Here is a 15390-nt window from a genome sequence, read left to right as displayed (position 1 = left end):
CCTAATTCAGATTACTGAGGTTTGAATCCATCCTGTAGTCTTAAAAACTTCACTTCATTCACAAGTTTTAAATCTGTTTTTATTCAACCAGCAGTGTATTTAATGATTTCTTTAAATTATTATTATTTCAACAGAAACATCTGGTGGCCCAGTCAAGAGAGGAGGATTTACTTCTTCGGTCGGATAGTTTCTTTTCCTACAGTCTTGCCGACACCTTCTTTATTTATTGCAACAAAGTAAAAATTATATACAATTATACAAAAATACCTGTAGAACAAAACATCTGTGTATCAGCTGATCAGGTAACATTTTCATTGAGTTCTTATGTCAGAGATGAAAATGAACACGTTTGCATCACATGTGTGTTTTTGTCAGAAGTTTGTAGTTTTACATCCACTTTGATTTCTTTTTGGTTTGAAGCTTTTATTTTGAAGTTTAGTGCAGCACTCGTCATAGGCGGGACATCTGAGTGTCCACCTCTCATTGGATAATTGACAATTAACAGTCGGCCATCTTGTGAGTGTATAAAGGTGTTGCTTCACCTGCTCAGCTCCACCTGATGGAGCTCAGCCTCTCACTAATGACATGTTGTTGTTTTAGACGGTCTGCTCCTTTAACATCTGTGACGACACACTCCTCCTGACGGTGACGCGCACGGAGCTGAACACCTGAGCGGTTGAGTGACCCTCATCAGGACTGACGTCAGGAGGACTCAGGTGGAAGATGTGTGTGTTGTAATGAACCCTGCAGCCTGAAGATGGCGCCAACAGACCAGCAGCGTCATCACCGTGTCACGTGCAGGTTCAGTCACAGGTTGTTGTTGCAGGTGAAGCAGGAACCGGAAGCACGAGACGAACTTCACATTAAAGCAGAGGGGGATTCAAACCAGTCACATAACGTCACGTGGCTCCTGATCACAGGTTCGATTATTGTTCAACTATCAATACAAAGTAATTTAATACTCAAACAGTTCTGAGGTACTTTACTGCAGTATTTCAGTTTTCTGCTGCTTTACACAACAAATATTTATATTTATAAACTTATTTCTCTTCTATAATTAATCAGTAACTTTAGTTACTAGTTACCTGTGTTGTAAAAAGTACCAGGAAGTAACAATATGGTGTTAAAGTATTTAGTGAAAGTCTCCTGTATGAAGAATACTAGTATCTGATAAAGTATCTGATATTCTGATGAACTGAAGCCTCAACTGTAATCCTCTGGGAACAAATGTACTCGAGTATTAAGAGGTAGTTACTCAGGTAGGTTTAGTCTCAGCTGCTGCAGGATGTTTGTCGTCTACAGATAACAGTGTTGTTAACTTCAGCTGTAACAGTCAGACACACAGATGCACCTGTACAGGTGTATTGTGTCGACACTGAAGCATCCTGAGCTGCACTAAGAAACATAACAACTGATCAGTGATGAAGAAGTGTCAGAGGATCATAATGTTAGAGGAGCTTCTTAAAGAACATGATGTGATAACACCTCTAAATGTTTCACACGAAGGTCAGAAGTGGTTCATCATCCACCTGACATCACCAGACATGCGCACTGTGTCTGTCTTAATGATGAACATGAAGCTGTGTGTGTGTGTGTGTGTGTGTGTGTGTGTGTGTGTGTGTGTGTGTGTGTGTGTGTGTGTGTTTCCTCACTGAAATATAAAGTGTAGAACAGAGGTGAACTGTGACTCCAGCTGTCAGCAGGTTGTGTGATTATCATGGATGAAACACATGAGAACCTTTAAACTAACACGTGACCTGATTCAGCCGTCAGCAGTACCGGTACTGATCCAAACACAGACCCGGTCCAAACACGACGTTACCTGAACATGTTCTGGCTGTAAAATCTGAGCACTTCTTCTCACGGCTGAGCAAAAAGACCAGGGGGCGGGGCTATACATGAGACTGATGACATCACTCTTACGTCATCACTTACTGGTGAAAGTGATGCTGTTACAACCATCCAGGTCTCCCCGACCAGAACTTTGAACTCTATGAGCAGGACCACTCTCAGGACTTGTGGGTCTCTGCTCCTTTAAGCGAGAGAAGGAACTATCCCTCCCTCTCCTCCTCTCTCCTCCTCTCTCCTCCTCTCCTCCTCCCTCCTCCCCCCCGTCGGCCTGCTCTGCTCTGGGAGGAGGAAGCCGCTCCTCCGGAGCTGCGGTGGGGATTTGAACGCATCTCCGCGCAGAAGACAGCGCCGCACGGCCGGTCAGAGCGCAGCGGGCGGGTCCGCGTCACTTCAGCCCCGCGGTTTGGATGTTCACTGCTCGGATTCGGCCTGCTGACTGAGACTGGACCGGCTGCTTGTTCGGTCGGTTGGTTGGTTGTTGCCTGGAGCTGGAGGCCGGGAGCCGGACAGTCTGCCGGGCTGCTGCTGCTGCTGCCGCCGCTGGAGGAGCGTCACCGTCGGTCGGTCCCGGTGGAGAACCTGCAGGGACCTGCTGCCGCCGCTCCGCGCGTGTGTGTGCGGTTCTCTCCGCGGCTGGACCCGGTGGACCCGGTGGACCCGGTGCAACACGGGACTAACTGATCAGCGCTCCGGTTCCGGGGAGTTGGATGTGTGTTTTGCCCCGCAGGAGTCAGCTGGAGTCCGGGCGGAGAGACCGGGCCGATGGCGCAACGGGTGCGTAAAAATCAACTTTTATTAGCGCGCAGAGACGTGAGGAGCGTGTCGGTGTCGGTGTCGGTCCGGGTCGGTCCAAAGAAGTGCGGAACAGTTCGTCTGCAGATCAGAACAAAACTGAGAGAGAAAAAAACTCCGAGGAATAAATTCACCTTTAAAAAAAAACAGATTTAATTTATATTTCTATATTTTTAATTTTAACGTTGTTTCTTAAACTTATTATTATTATTATTATTATTATTATTATTATTATTATTATTATATTTACAGTTTTAACTCCTCGAGCTTGTAACGAGACAAACTTTTGTCCCGCGCGTACAAAATGATCCATCAAACTTTTCACTGCACAGATCAGAACTTATTTTACTCTTTTCTTTTAAATTAAATTAATTTAATTCCACGTTGTATTAATCTTAAAATATTTATATTTATTTATATTGAATAAACTGCAGCTGAACACGGTGGAGATTCAGAGCAGTGAAACTTTTCATTTAATCACTTTAAAGAACTGAAGAAAGAAAAAGCTGCAAATAAAAATGTAGCCTAAATAATTAAAACTGAATAAAGAAATAAAACTTGTTTGTTCTGAACTTTAACTTTATTTCTCTTCTGTTCATTTATGACACAAACTTTATTTATTTTTCCTCCAGCAACAAACAGTTTTTATGAACTTTGACAGACTTCTGTATTTAAACTGTCCTCACGTCCTGACGAGGCTGTGAACTCTGAACGCGTCCAGCTCGGTTCGGCCCGGAGAACTTTACAGAACTTTACATTCAGCTCCTTTTAGTTCTGCTGATCGTGACGCGGCGGAGCTCCAACAGCTGCACGGAAACAAAACACTTTTATTATGAAAGGACTCGTGGGTAAAATTAATAAAACATTTCTACAATTATTTATAATTCGTTTATTTTTTTAGCTCGAGGTCAAAGTTTGAACCGGTCGTTTAATCGATCACTGATCACTGATCGATGAGAGAATTCTGTCAAACTTTAAAACTCTTTCTCATGTAAATCTGTGACGTGTCAGGAAATATAACAACTTATACATTAAATTATAAAGAGAGAAAACAAATATAAATGAAGAATAAAATATATCCCTGTTGTTTAAATTGATTTATAATTGATTTCTCGCTCTGATCAATTTAAAAAGAATCTTATTTAAAACCATAATTACACATAATTATAATCTCTTACAGGAGCTGAACTAAAATCAACTTCTTTAATTTTAAATCTGTCAAAATGTTTTTAAACTCACTGCTGGTTTTAAATTCATTAAATAAAAACTTGTTGCACACAAAGACAAAAACATTTACAGCACAACAAAAAGCCAGAAAAATGAACTTTAATCTGTTTAATTAAAATAAACTAATTAACTGTTTTTAAAGATGTGACAGTTGAACTTCATGACGTCATGATGAAGCCACAGAAAAACACTTCAAATAAACTTTTAAACATTTTAGAACAATTCTTCTTCTTTTCTCCCTGGAGGTTAAATAATGTTTCCGTCCGCGTACGAAACTTGTTTCCATCGCAGAGTGAAGTCAGAGTTCATCAGGACGATAAAGATATTAATCATCGTGATTAGATCGAGATTAATGAAACGTTTATTGATCCGTTTTGTTTTTATCTGATGGTTTTTAGTGTTCACATTATTTTGTCCATGATTTAAAACTCAGAGAATCACTGAGTGAAAACTTTGTTTTAAAGTTTCGACAGAATTAGTTTTTAGTTTTTTGTCATTTTGATGTTTTTTATCTGAAAATGTAATTTATAGTTTTTCTACGACGTCATTTTATTTTCACAGTCTGTTCCAGTTTTTAAAGCGTTAAAACAACATTTATCCCGTCAGGATGTTAGAAGTTATTTTATTTTCTCAGATAATTCTTCTGCTTCACTGTTCAGCTCTTTTGTTTTATTGTTCTTTTTTATTTCTGACATAATAATCTGTGATAATCTGAAGCTTTATTAGAATGTAACAGTTTTAAACACAGACTGTTTCTTTGTTTCGGGCGCGTCAGAGAAAATGAGCCGGTCGTTACAGTTTGTCGACTCTGAACTAGTTTAAAGTTTTATTCTGTTGTTTAGTTTTATCATTTTGTGCTTGAGGTATTATTGTTCTCTACCAGATGTTATTGGAGTGTGTTTATAGATTAAAGGAGCATTACGTGTTTTTTTAGAAGAAGTACAACATCTGAATTTTTAATATTTACAATATAAATGAGGTAATAATACAAACTTTGTTCCATCAGTGAGTAAACAAGCTGTTCTCGGAGGAAACACTGTTTTGAAGCTAGAAAAGGTGGCGGGGTCCGCCACATACAAACAAAGTAAAACAGCATCAGTCATGAAATCAGAGACAGTTTGTTTATTTAGTTTGTTTGTGCAGAAAAATATCAGTTCTCCCTGCAGCCTGATGAACATTTCTTACAGTGTGCGTCTTTTTAACAAAAACATAAAATAATCGAGGTTGTTTAGTTACGAGGAACAAAAGTTTGATTTATTTTCAGAGTTTGGCTTCGACTCGTGTTTCACTCTGTGTCATTTAGTCCATCTGCAGTTATTGTGACATCACTGCTTTTAAATTAAACTCCAGTTTAAGTCGATGAACTGAAGCAGCTGTTTACAAAGTAAAATGGCTCCATGAAGCCCCGAGATCACAAACTGATCTGAGACGATGTTGTTCCCCCTCAGACGTGCTAACGCCGTTAGCTCAGCAGCTACATGAAGACTCCAGTCGTCCTCTCAGGTCTGCAGGTTGTGATGTTCTCTGCTGCAGATGAGCTGCAGACGAGCTGCACGGAGACTTCTGATGTTTAACTCTCAGCTGCTTCAGTTGTTCAGCAGAACGCTGCAGCTCTGTGTCACTGTGAGCTGCAGAACTGTTCTGTTCACCTGGCTTTATATGTCTGTGTTTACTGTAGTTTGGACTGTTCCTTTAAACATGGCCACTCTGCCTGTAAACTCTGACCTGGGTTCAGTTCTGTCCGCGGCCTGCTGCAGCAGCTCAGAGCCTCAGAGGTCAAAGGTCACACGTCTCCTGTCTGTGTTTCAGTATGAGGACCTGGCTCACTACGGGCTGGAGGGGGTGGGCGGAGTGTACGCAGACCCCCACCACCACCACCACCACCACCACCACCACCACGCCGCGGCCGCCCGCTCTCTGCAGGCCGTGCACCTGGCTGCCGCCGCCGCCGGTGCCGCCGCCGGTCCGTACCCTCCACACCAGTACCCCCAGTCCACCCACACCAGCAGCAGCATGGCCGCCACAGCAGGAGACGCCGCCAAGAGGGACAAAGACGCCATTTATGGGTATGAAGAGTTCACTGACTGTTCATCGTCTGTCTGAACAGTTCCTGCTGTAGCTTCATGTTTTTATAATGCAGGCCGAGCCGAGCCGGGCCAACAGAACCTGCATGTAGAAAATACTCCACTACAGGGACAAGGTTCTCAGTTTGAGTAGAGCACTGTGTCTGCAGCTTTATTGTGATATCTCAGATGAACCTGCAGCAACACATTATATTTTATACACTCATGATGCCTGTAAACAATCACGTTATCTGTAAAGTAACTAACTCCAGCTGTGGAATAAATGTAATGGAGTACAAAGTTCAGTATTTCCCTGTGAGGTGCAGCAGAGGAGGAGCAGGAGTCCACAGCCGGGTCCATCCTGACACCAGCAACCAACAGAACCAGAGTAACAAAATAACTAATAAATCAACATTTCATTTATTGCTTCTTCAGTGAAATGTGGAAGAGAAAGTCAGTCAAAGTTATTTTCTGCGTCACTGTCTCGTTCTGTCTGACGCTCACTGCAGTCGGCTGAAATATACTTTTCTTTTACGTAAATCTGCTGTTGTATCTTGTTATTAATAACGGAGGAACATCTGCAGATGGATCCTCGTTCTGCTCCCGCTCCTCTTTTCAAACATCTGTTCTGACTCTGCCGCAGCTCGTCCAGGTTTTTATCCGTCCACGTCTGACTTTAAGATTTCTTTCTTCCGCCCTCGACGCCGCTCGGAGGTGAAGCTCCTCCTGAACAGACTGTCTCTGTGTTCTGTGTTGTTGATTTAATATGAGAGAACTTCTTCCAAAGATCTGAGGTTGTCTTTTAGTTATCAGGTGAAATAATCTCATTCATGTAGTTGAGTTGTTTTATAGAAGCAATCTGTGGATCATTGATCTGAATCTGAGCGCGACTTCAACGACTGTTTAGGAAAGTTTGAGGCAGCAGGAGACTTGTGTTACAGTCTGAGCTGATCCCTCCTCCTCCTCCTCCTCCTCCTCCTCCTCCTCCTCCTCCTCTCTCTCTCTCTCCTGCAGACATCCTTTATTCCCGCTGCTCGCACTGATTTTTGAAAAATGTGAACTGGCGACCTGCACGCCGAGGGAGAGCGGCGTGGCCGGAGGAGACGTCTGCTCCTCGGACTCCTTCAACGAGGACATCGCCGTCTTCTCCAAACAGGTAGAACAGAGGAAGACGTTTTCTCCACAGGTCAGAGTGAACGGAGAGCAGAGCTGCAGGACCGAGGAGGTCCAGGCCCGGTTAGACCCTCTGCAGGGCCTCCGAGGGCCCTCACTTAGCCTGCTGAGGAATAAGTGATGTGAGGATGATGTGTGTTTGTAGGCTAACCTGAAACTCAGTCTCTCTGGTTCCTCTGTGGGATCATTGAACTGTATCTGGATTAATCAATGTACAAGTTGTAAAGTCAGAGTTAGAACAGTGTGTAACTAAAGTGGCTGTAAAGACGGACTAGTGAGTAGATGAGTCTCCGTGTTCGCTGTGAGGACGTTTAATGTCCCCGACAACCTCTGTAGTCTCATTCAGACACTCGTTAGCAACCGCTAACTGTTGTTAACACATGAAGAGCTTCAGGATTAAACTGTGGGACATTAATGATGATTTAATATGTTCAGCCGTAAACACACAACTTATTTTATACATTTAACTGAAAACATGTCAACACACTCACAGACTGTGAGACGAGGGGAAGGACGTGCTAACATGCTAACATGCTAACCGACCTCCAGGTTTCAGGACACTAACAGTTTCTGACTGACTGACTGATTATTTCATTTACAGACGTTCGCACATATCACAGCTTTTTGTTGAGCGAGCTCGAGCTGATTAAATCTGTTAGCTTCTGTCTGACATCAGACGTCTCAGCATGTTGTTTTATAGATTATAAAGATGTTGTTTGTTCAGTTAAAACTTGTGCTTTGGGCCAAAATGAGCAGAAACCACACAGCTGGCTGTGTTGTTTTAATCATTATAATATTTATTCTGTGTTTGTTTTTCTGTTCAGATCCGATCAGAGAAACCTTTATTCTCATCCAACCCAGAGCTGGACAACCTGGTCAGTTATTATCATTATTATTATATTATTGTTCTGTTTTTATTCAACTCTGTGATGATTTTACTGCTTTTATTTTATTCATCATGAAGTAAAAAGTGTCTGTTTCTGCAGATGATCCAGGCGATCCAGGTGCTGCGCTTCCACCTGCTGGAGCTGGAGAAGGTCAGAACACGACCGCCTGTCTCTGTGACCTCTGACCTTATTGATCAGACGCTGTCATGGCAACCAGCTGCTGATCAATATGAAGTCATGAGATTAATGTTAACATGGATCCTGAAGGAGAAACACTGTGACCCTGTCGAGATGTTTCATATATATTTTATTTCAGGTCCACGAGCTCTGCGATAACTTCTGCCATCGATACATCAGCTGTCTGAAGGGGAAGATGCCGATCGATCTGGTGATTGACGACCGAGACGGGAACAAGTCGGACAGCGAGGACTTCATCAGGTCGTCAGGGAACAACATGGATCAGGTGAGCTCGCTGGCACGCAGTAACTGGAGCTTCTCCGGGTCGGCGGTGATACCGGCTCATGACGACCCGTATTGAACCGCTCGGTTCTGGAGAACGGTGTCGCTCTGGTGCTCATGGGTTTAGGGGTGGGTTTCTGAGGTCACGCCAACACGTTTCAGACACCAAGGCCAGAACAAAATGGCCGCCTTTGGGTTCTTGCATGTGTAGGTTAGCAGACGGTCACACGATCAGAACCAGACGGTTGGTCGTCGCGTAGCTAGGCGGCTAAAATCAAAAGAGCAGGAGGCAGAACATCGAAGAAAACAGCAGAAACCCAGAAAAACATCAAGACGTCGGTCCTTAAATGTATAAAATAACTTTTCTGCCTCAGAGGACTCAGATGAATTTTAGTTTGGACTTTTTAATCCGTCCTCTTCTCTTGTGTTTGTTGTTAGCATGTCGCTCTGTAGTGATTATTGTGGCAGCAAAGGAGGAAGTCAACCACAGTCAGCTCGTCCTCATCTGTGATCTGACCACGAAATTTAGATGTTTTTGAAGATGCTCGGCTGGATTTATTCAACAAAGCCTGAACACACACACACACACACACACACACACACACACACACACACACACACACACTCCAGGTATCTCTTCTTCTCTGGTCGTTGGGTGATAATGGAGGTGAGCAGTCGGCCTGTGAGCAGGTTTTAAATCCTCCTCGCAGCGACGCTCCCAGCAGCCACTTATCGAGCCTTTAACCCTTCAATCACCTCGACGTGTGAACTCAGCAGCTGAGTGTCGGGTGACCAGCGGCCGCGGCGCTCTGGGTTCATTTTCACGGACCTCCTGCCGCTCAGATGATACGCAGATAATCCTCCCGGTCCGCTTTGTGTTGTTGTGTTTGTGTTACTGAGGTCCGTCTCTTTTACGTCCGTCCAGGTGGACTTTCTGTAGGTGGCGCTGTGGAGTCTGAGCCCGAGGAGAGTACAGTGGATTGAAGTAGGAAGGAGCAGATTAGTGTTATTAAATATCTACTTTTATAGAAACACGCTGAAATCGAATTTACATTAAAACATCCTGCGTTATTGTTGTTCTCCTCTGTCGTTGTGACAGTTTAATATCTGAACAAATTATAAAACTACACGGCTTCTTATAAGCAACACACTGCCAATATGTATCAATCACTCTTTTGAACTAAGTGTGACCTCCGAGAGCTCAAAATTTGGACTCTCTTGCTGAAAGATCATCCAACTTTGGGGCTTTTTTTGTTGATCTTATAAGATCAGTTTGAATTTCGATTTAAACATTTTTCAACACAGACTGGATCAGTAAAGATCAACAGATGATTGGTTTAATGTCCTGAAACTGTCTTTTTTACATTCATAAGCTCTTCTTTAAGAAACACGCAGTGTTTTACAACAGCAGCTCGACGTTATCCTGCTAACAGCGACGCTCAGTGATCCAACAACAAACTACAAAAGAGACAAATTCAGTTTTTTTCCAAAGTTCAGTTTCTGACATTTGTCCAGAGTGAACCCTCTTAACAGACAAATCAATAAAGGATCTCTGAAAACAGAAAGTAACCAAGGATAGCACTTTGCTAGCTGCAGGCTAACGCTAAGCTAGCTGCAGGCTAATGCTAAGCTAGCTGTGTCTCCTTCAAAGTGTTGTTTTTCTATAGAAGTGCACAAACAGGCAGGTTCAGATTCAGATTCTGATGATGATGAAACACGGTGACGTCTCTCAGCGTCCATCAGACGGCACATTTCCTCCCGCCTGAAGTTGTATCTCTTTTCGTCTGACGTCACTGTTCTGATCCGGTTCTTCCCGCCTGCAGATTTCGTGGAGCAGAGATCACGACGACGCGGCGTCGATCCGGTCGGCGGGGACGCCGGGCCCGTCCAGCGGCGGACACACGTCTCACAGCGGAGACAACAGCAGCGAGCAAGGTGAGAGACAACGACCACACCTGAGTGACGGGAACACGTCACGTGGTTCATTTACTCCACGACGTTTATATGATCACTGTAGTTACTTTAGAGCCAAACACAGTGCACACATTCATGAGTCATCTTTATTTCACTTATACACATTTAAAACACCACAACTTTACTTTTACTCAGCTCAGAATTGTACTCGAGTACAGTACTTGAGTAAATAGTTACCTTCCAGCACCGGTGCTGATTATGAGTTAGCGGTCACATCTTCAGAACGGTTTTTTTACACACTTAAAACAACTTTTAGTCTGTTTCCATGATCTGTATGTGTCTGTATACTCACCTGTAGAGCTCACAGGTGTGTTTTTGGTTTTGCACTAAAATCCTTTTAATCTTAAAGAGTCCAAATTTAAAACTGTTACAAAGAAAAAGTTCAGAATTTGTTTTTTAAAAAAGCTGCTGCAAAAAGAAGATGGATGCATTTTGTTTTTGTGTCACAATCACTCGTTTAATTGATGCTTTTCATTCTGATTACAAGTTTGGAAAGTCTAGAAGAGCCACACAGTTAAATAATTTTATCTCTAATTAAGTTAGTCCAGGTTTATATGTCTTCACATGTTGTTTCTCCTCTGTGAGAAACTGTCTTTGGAGTTTACAATCTAGTTTTGCAGACGTGTTGATAACAGAGCGATAATAAGTTACAGTCAGACTCAGAACACACAGAAACACACATGAATAATGACACAAGAAACTAGTGTGCCATGTGATAAACACACACAGAGAGTGTAGTTCTATTTAAAGACACACACACACACACACACACACACACACTGCTGGTCTGAGTCCAGCCGGTTCTGTTAGCGGGCCAACTGAAACAGGCCTGTGGTTTCTCTATCTGCTGGACACATTTACAGTTTGACGGCGCCGTGGGGGGGTCCGCCACCACGCTCACCTGCCAGTGTGACCTTCAGGACTCAGCCGCCACACACACACACACACACACACACACACACACATATGCACACACGCACACATGCATACACACAGTCTCACAGCTCTGTTCAAACACACACAGGTCCAGCAGACAGACAGAACCGGGTCAGGGATTCTGTCTCTCTGAGCGTGTTGGTTTATGTCAGGCTAGTTTCTGTGTCACGAGCTTCAACCACACGATGTTCTGTCAGAGGTTTCCTGCTTCTTCTGTGGTTTCTGCAGGGATCTACAGTTCTGTACAGACACAGCAGGTGTGTGACGTGTTTTTATGACGTGTCTTTAAAGTTAAATGTGTTTACAGAAGCAGTAAACTGCTGACAGGAAGAAGAGCGAGACAAACAGAGTCACATAGAAGGTGAACACAGAGTAAAGAAGGTTAGCTGCAGAGTTAGCGACAGGCTAACTTAAGGTGGAGCAGCTACTCCCATCTCTCTGAATGGGAAGCTGACGTTCTTTCTGCAGGTGATGTGAGAACATCAGCAGTTCACACATCTTACAGAAACACAGATGTCAACGTGACGACGTCTCAGGAGGAGTTATGAGCTCCTGTCAACCCCGAGACCTCATGAATGTGGAAGAGTTTAAAACTGAAGCAGACTTTATGTGCTCAGACAAACAGAACATACACAACTGTATTTTTATGTTAAACACTGATAATTTTACCTTTAATTCTGCAGAATAATTCGCCCCTCTGGTGTGAATATCTGGCATGAACTAATATTCAGGTGTTTTCGTGCATTTATTCAGTTTCTGTCTGTGTTCGTCCCCTCAGTGGTGATCGACAGGACAGATGTTACTAAATGAAGGATGCTTTCCTTCAACACTGCAGCTCACTTTACAGACTTCAATCTGCAAAGTGCCAGAAACAAGTTGTGTTAGATAAAAGAGGAGAACAAATATGTGAGAAAATGTTTCATGAATCTGGAGAATTGTGACATCGAGAGGAGACGGCAAAGAAAACCAGGAGACTCGCCAGAAAATGAGGATGATCCGCTGTTGTTTGTCAATTCAAAGGGAGCAGGAACTGTTTCACTCTGCACACAAACAGAAATGTAAAAAAAGTGGATTCATCAGCTGTTTCCCCTCGTGTTTATGCTAAGCTAGGCTAACTCCAGCGCTGCGCTGCTCACACACACACATGAGTTTGTGTGCGTCTCTCTGCGTTACGTCTCTGACACTGAGGACTTGTTCCTCTCTTCGTGTTCTCCACGATGGCACATTAACACGCAGCGAGCGGCCAGGCGGTCCGGGAGTTTGGCTGCGGTTTCTGAGTTAGCCGCCGGTTAGCAGATGTCATCTGAAGTCCTGCTGGACTGAGGCTTTTTCAGTTAACGTCAAAGAAACCTCTCATTAACCACATTTGGCTCCGTCGCGGAGGTCAACTGGTTAGCTGGCTGCCTGCGTGTGATGTTTTAAATGTCCGCCGGCCAACAGAGAGCGAGCTGAAGCAGCTTGTGGTCTGGCTGCTGATGCTTCAGAGCCAACGGCCTGATAAAGCAGATTGGTTTCATAGTGGAGGAGTGACACAGTTTGTGTTTCCTCACAAACATCCGGAGACGAAGCTCGAGCAGTCGGCTCAGAGTCCCACTGAAGTCTGTAACAGCAGGAGAAGACTGAAGGGACGATGTCTGCTGCTTTAAATCATTCAGGATGATCTCCTGGCTACGGAAGAGGATTAGGGCCACATGTGAATTTTTTTAGTTCTGACTTTAAATTTTAATTCTGAGATTAAAGTCAGAATTCTGAGAAAAAAGTCATTCTGACTTTTTTCTCAGAATTCTGACTTTAATCTCAGAATTCTGACTTTAATCTCAGAATTCTGACTTTAATCTCAGAATTTTGAGAAAAAAGTCAGAATTCTGACTTTTTTCTCAAAATTCTGAGATTAAAGTCAGAATTCTGAGATTAAAGTCAGAATTCTGACTTTAATCTCAGAATTCTGACTTTAAAGTCAGAACTAAAAAAAATTCTCATGTGGCCCTAATCCTCGTCCATACCTGACCTTTGCTGCAGGTCCAATAAGGTTGAGAAAGTCTAGAAGAACCACAATATTGATTCTGTTCAAGTTAGCAAGGCGCTAAACAGGAAGTTAGCCGGAGTGAAACCTCAAAAACCTCGCTTTGGTTTTTCACAATCCTCCATATTTTTGAGATCTCAAGGTTTGCAAGTAGACGTCAGACTAGATCACCAACATACGAGGAGATGAAGAGGGAGAGAAATCCCCAGACTCCCTTTAAAAATCACCCAATTTTACGAGTTGTTGACTTCAGAGCACATTTATAAAGTCAGTAAAACGCTCTGTCTCAACAATTCTTACATATTTGGGTTTTCTTGTAAATTCAGCAAATGTTTTACATTCAGTTCTGTCTTTCTTTGTGTGAAACACATCGTGATATCGGCAGCGAGGATGCAGATGAATATGACGCAGATCTGCATGTTTCCTTTTTTCTTTCTTTTTATGTTTTATTTTGAAGTTCTTAGTTAAACATGAAGAGCACAACATATCCCCATAAAACAAAACCTCAGAAACTCAGATGTACACCCAGCAACTAATGAATGACTTAACAAGAAAATACAAAAAAACATAAATAATTAAATAAATAAAGTGTCTTTTGGCCGTCTCGTGTACTTGGAGCAGTTCCAGCCCCCGACATGTTTTTCCAACATGTCCCAGCAGGACGTTCAGCTCCGTCCGTCCTTCGTCTGCCTCACTGTTTTATTCTATTCCAGTGCTGACCTCAGCAGTGAGGTCACCGTCGTTAGAGCGTCGGATTGGCTTTTAATCCGTCTGACCCCTCCCACCATCGCCTGCAGAGAGGAGAAATGGTCCGTAGTGGAAATGTGGTGGAAAATAAAGTCTCTGGTTCTCTCTCCGACGCAGCACGGATAATAAACTGTTGTACAAACACTTCTTAAAGAGGCCGGCGGCACGAGCAGACTGCAGAGTGCCGGTTCTTTATCTCACGTGTGTGGAGCGCAGAGAGAATCATCACCGGAGCGCTGCTGGAACACGGTCCGTGTTTCTCTGGCTCACTTTTCGTTGGCACGTTTTCATGCGTGGAACACGTGGTGGCGGGACGGCACGCAGCCGAGCAGCCGAGCAGCCGAGCGTCCTGCGGTGGACTGCTGGTCCGGTTCTGGACTCGCTCATGAAGCCACAGCTGCTGATTGTTCATGTTCAGGCTGAGAGGGGAAGATAGAAAACAATGCATCATGTTCAGTGCAAGGATTCTTTTATTTTTCTTTCAGATGTGACGAAAAGCCGCCGTTAATATGAGAGGCACTTAATAGAGTGCATAACTCCGCCAACGCCGAACAGTCCCTCTTTATCTGCATGAAGTGGTCCTCGCTCTCAGCTCCCAGCCGCCTCAAAACACCTCATGGTTTTCATCAAGATCCAAACTTCATTCCCTGAGAATTAACAGTCTGTCCAGATCACCAACAAACTGACACAAAGACAAAATAAAATCCTGTTTGGAGTTTTGCACATTTAACATTTTTGCGTAAAAACAAATCTGACATCAACAAAAATAATATTTCACCTTCATGAGATTTAGCAACAACAGGGTCTTTGAACGCACCGTCACGTTGCTGCACCTGCTTCTTCTTTACGTGTGATGTCAGTGCGACAGAGTGAGATTAACGAGCTGTTAACGTTGTCTTGAATATATATCTATAGATTTTGAAAATGCATGAATTGAAATGTAGTTTAGCAGAACATTCTGACTGTAACCTTTTCCAGGAACGGCTCATGTGCAGATGACCGACATGAGCTGGTTGTGGTCGGTTGTGTGTTCGATGATAATCACACTTCTTCCTCTGATCAGCTGTTGTTCCGCCGCTCGTCGTGTCTCGTCTCGCCGCGTGTGAAGGCGCAGCAGCGTTTGATCACCAGATGAAGCTCCTCCATGTCTGCGTCTCCTTCCTGCTTCTCATCAGCCACATCCTTCCTCCTCGTGTCCTCTAGTTCACAGGTTGTTGTGAAGTTGTCACAAACCATTAGCAGGTTGGGTCGGACCGCT

The 15390-nt window shown here is 43.5% G+C and overlaps 1 protein-coding gene across 1 annotated transcript in view; it reads left to right on the top strand.

Moving 5' to 3' along the window:
• Positions 1 to 1972: 1972 nt before the first annotated feature.
• The window catches only part of LOC115578437 (homeobox protein Meis1-like), a 58091-nt gene continuing 44673 nt past the window's right edge, over positions 1973 to 15390 (top strand). The window contains exons 1-7 of the mRNA XM_030411400.1: positions 1973 to 2625; positions 5680 to 5936; positions 6948 to 7089; positions 7931 to 7981; positions 8093 to 8143; positions 8310 to 8456; positions 10276 to 10387. Of these exons, the coding sequence (XP_030267260.1) occupies positions 2614 to 2625; positions 5680 to 5936; positions 6948 to 7089; positions 7931 to 7981; positions 8093 to 8143; positions 8310 to 8456; positions 10276 to 10387 (772 nt within the window). The 5' untranslated portion in view covers positions 1973 to 2613. The remainder of the gene's footprint in view (positions 2626 to 5679; positions 5937 to 6947; positions 7090 to 7930; positions 7982 to 8092; positions 8144 to 8309; positions 8457 to 10275; positions 10388 to 15390) is intronic.

Source organism: Sparus aurata, chromosome 1 (assembly GCF_900880675.1).
Source record: "Sparus aurata chromosome 1, fSpaAur1.1, whole genome shotgun sequence".
Classification (NCBI taxonomy): domain Eukaryota; kingdom Metazoa; phylum Chordata; class Actinopteri; order Spariformes; family Sparidae; genus Sparus; species Sparus aurata.
Note: the sequence above shows the minus strand (reverse complement) of the source record. Positions and strands in the feature narration are given on the sequence as shown.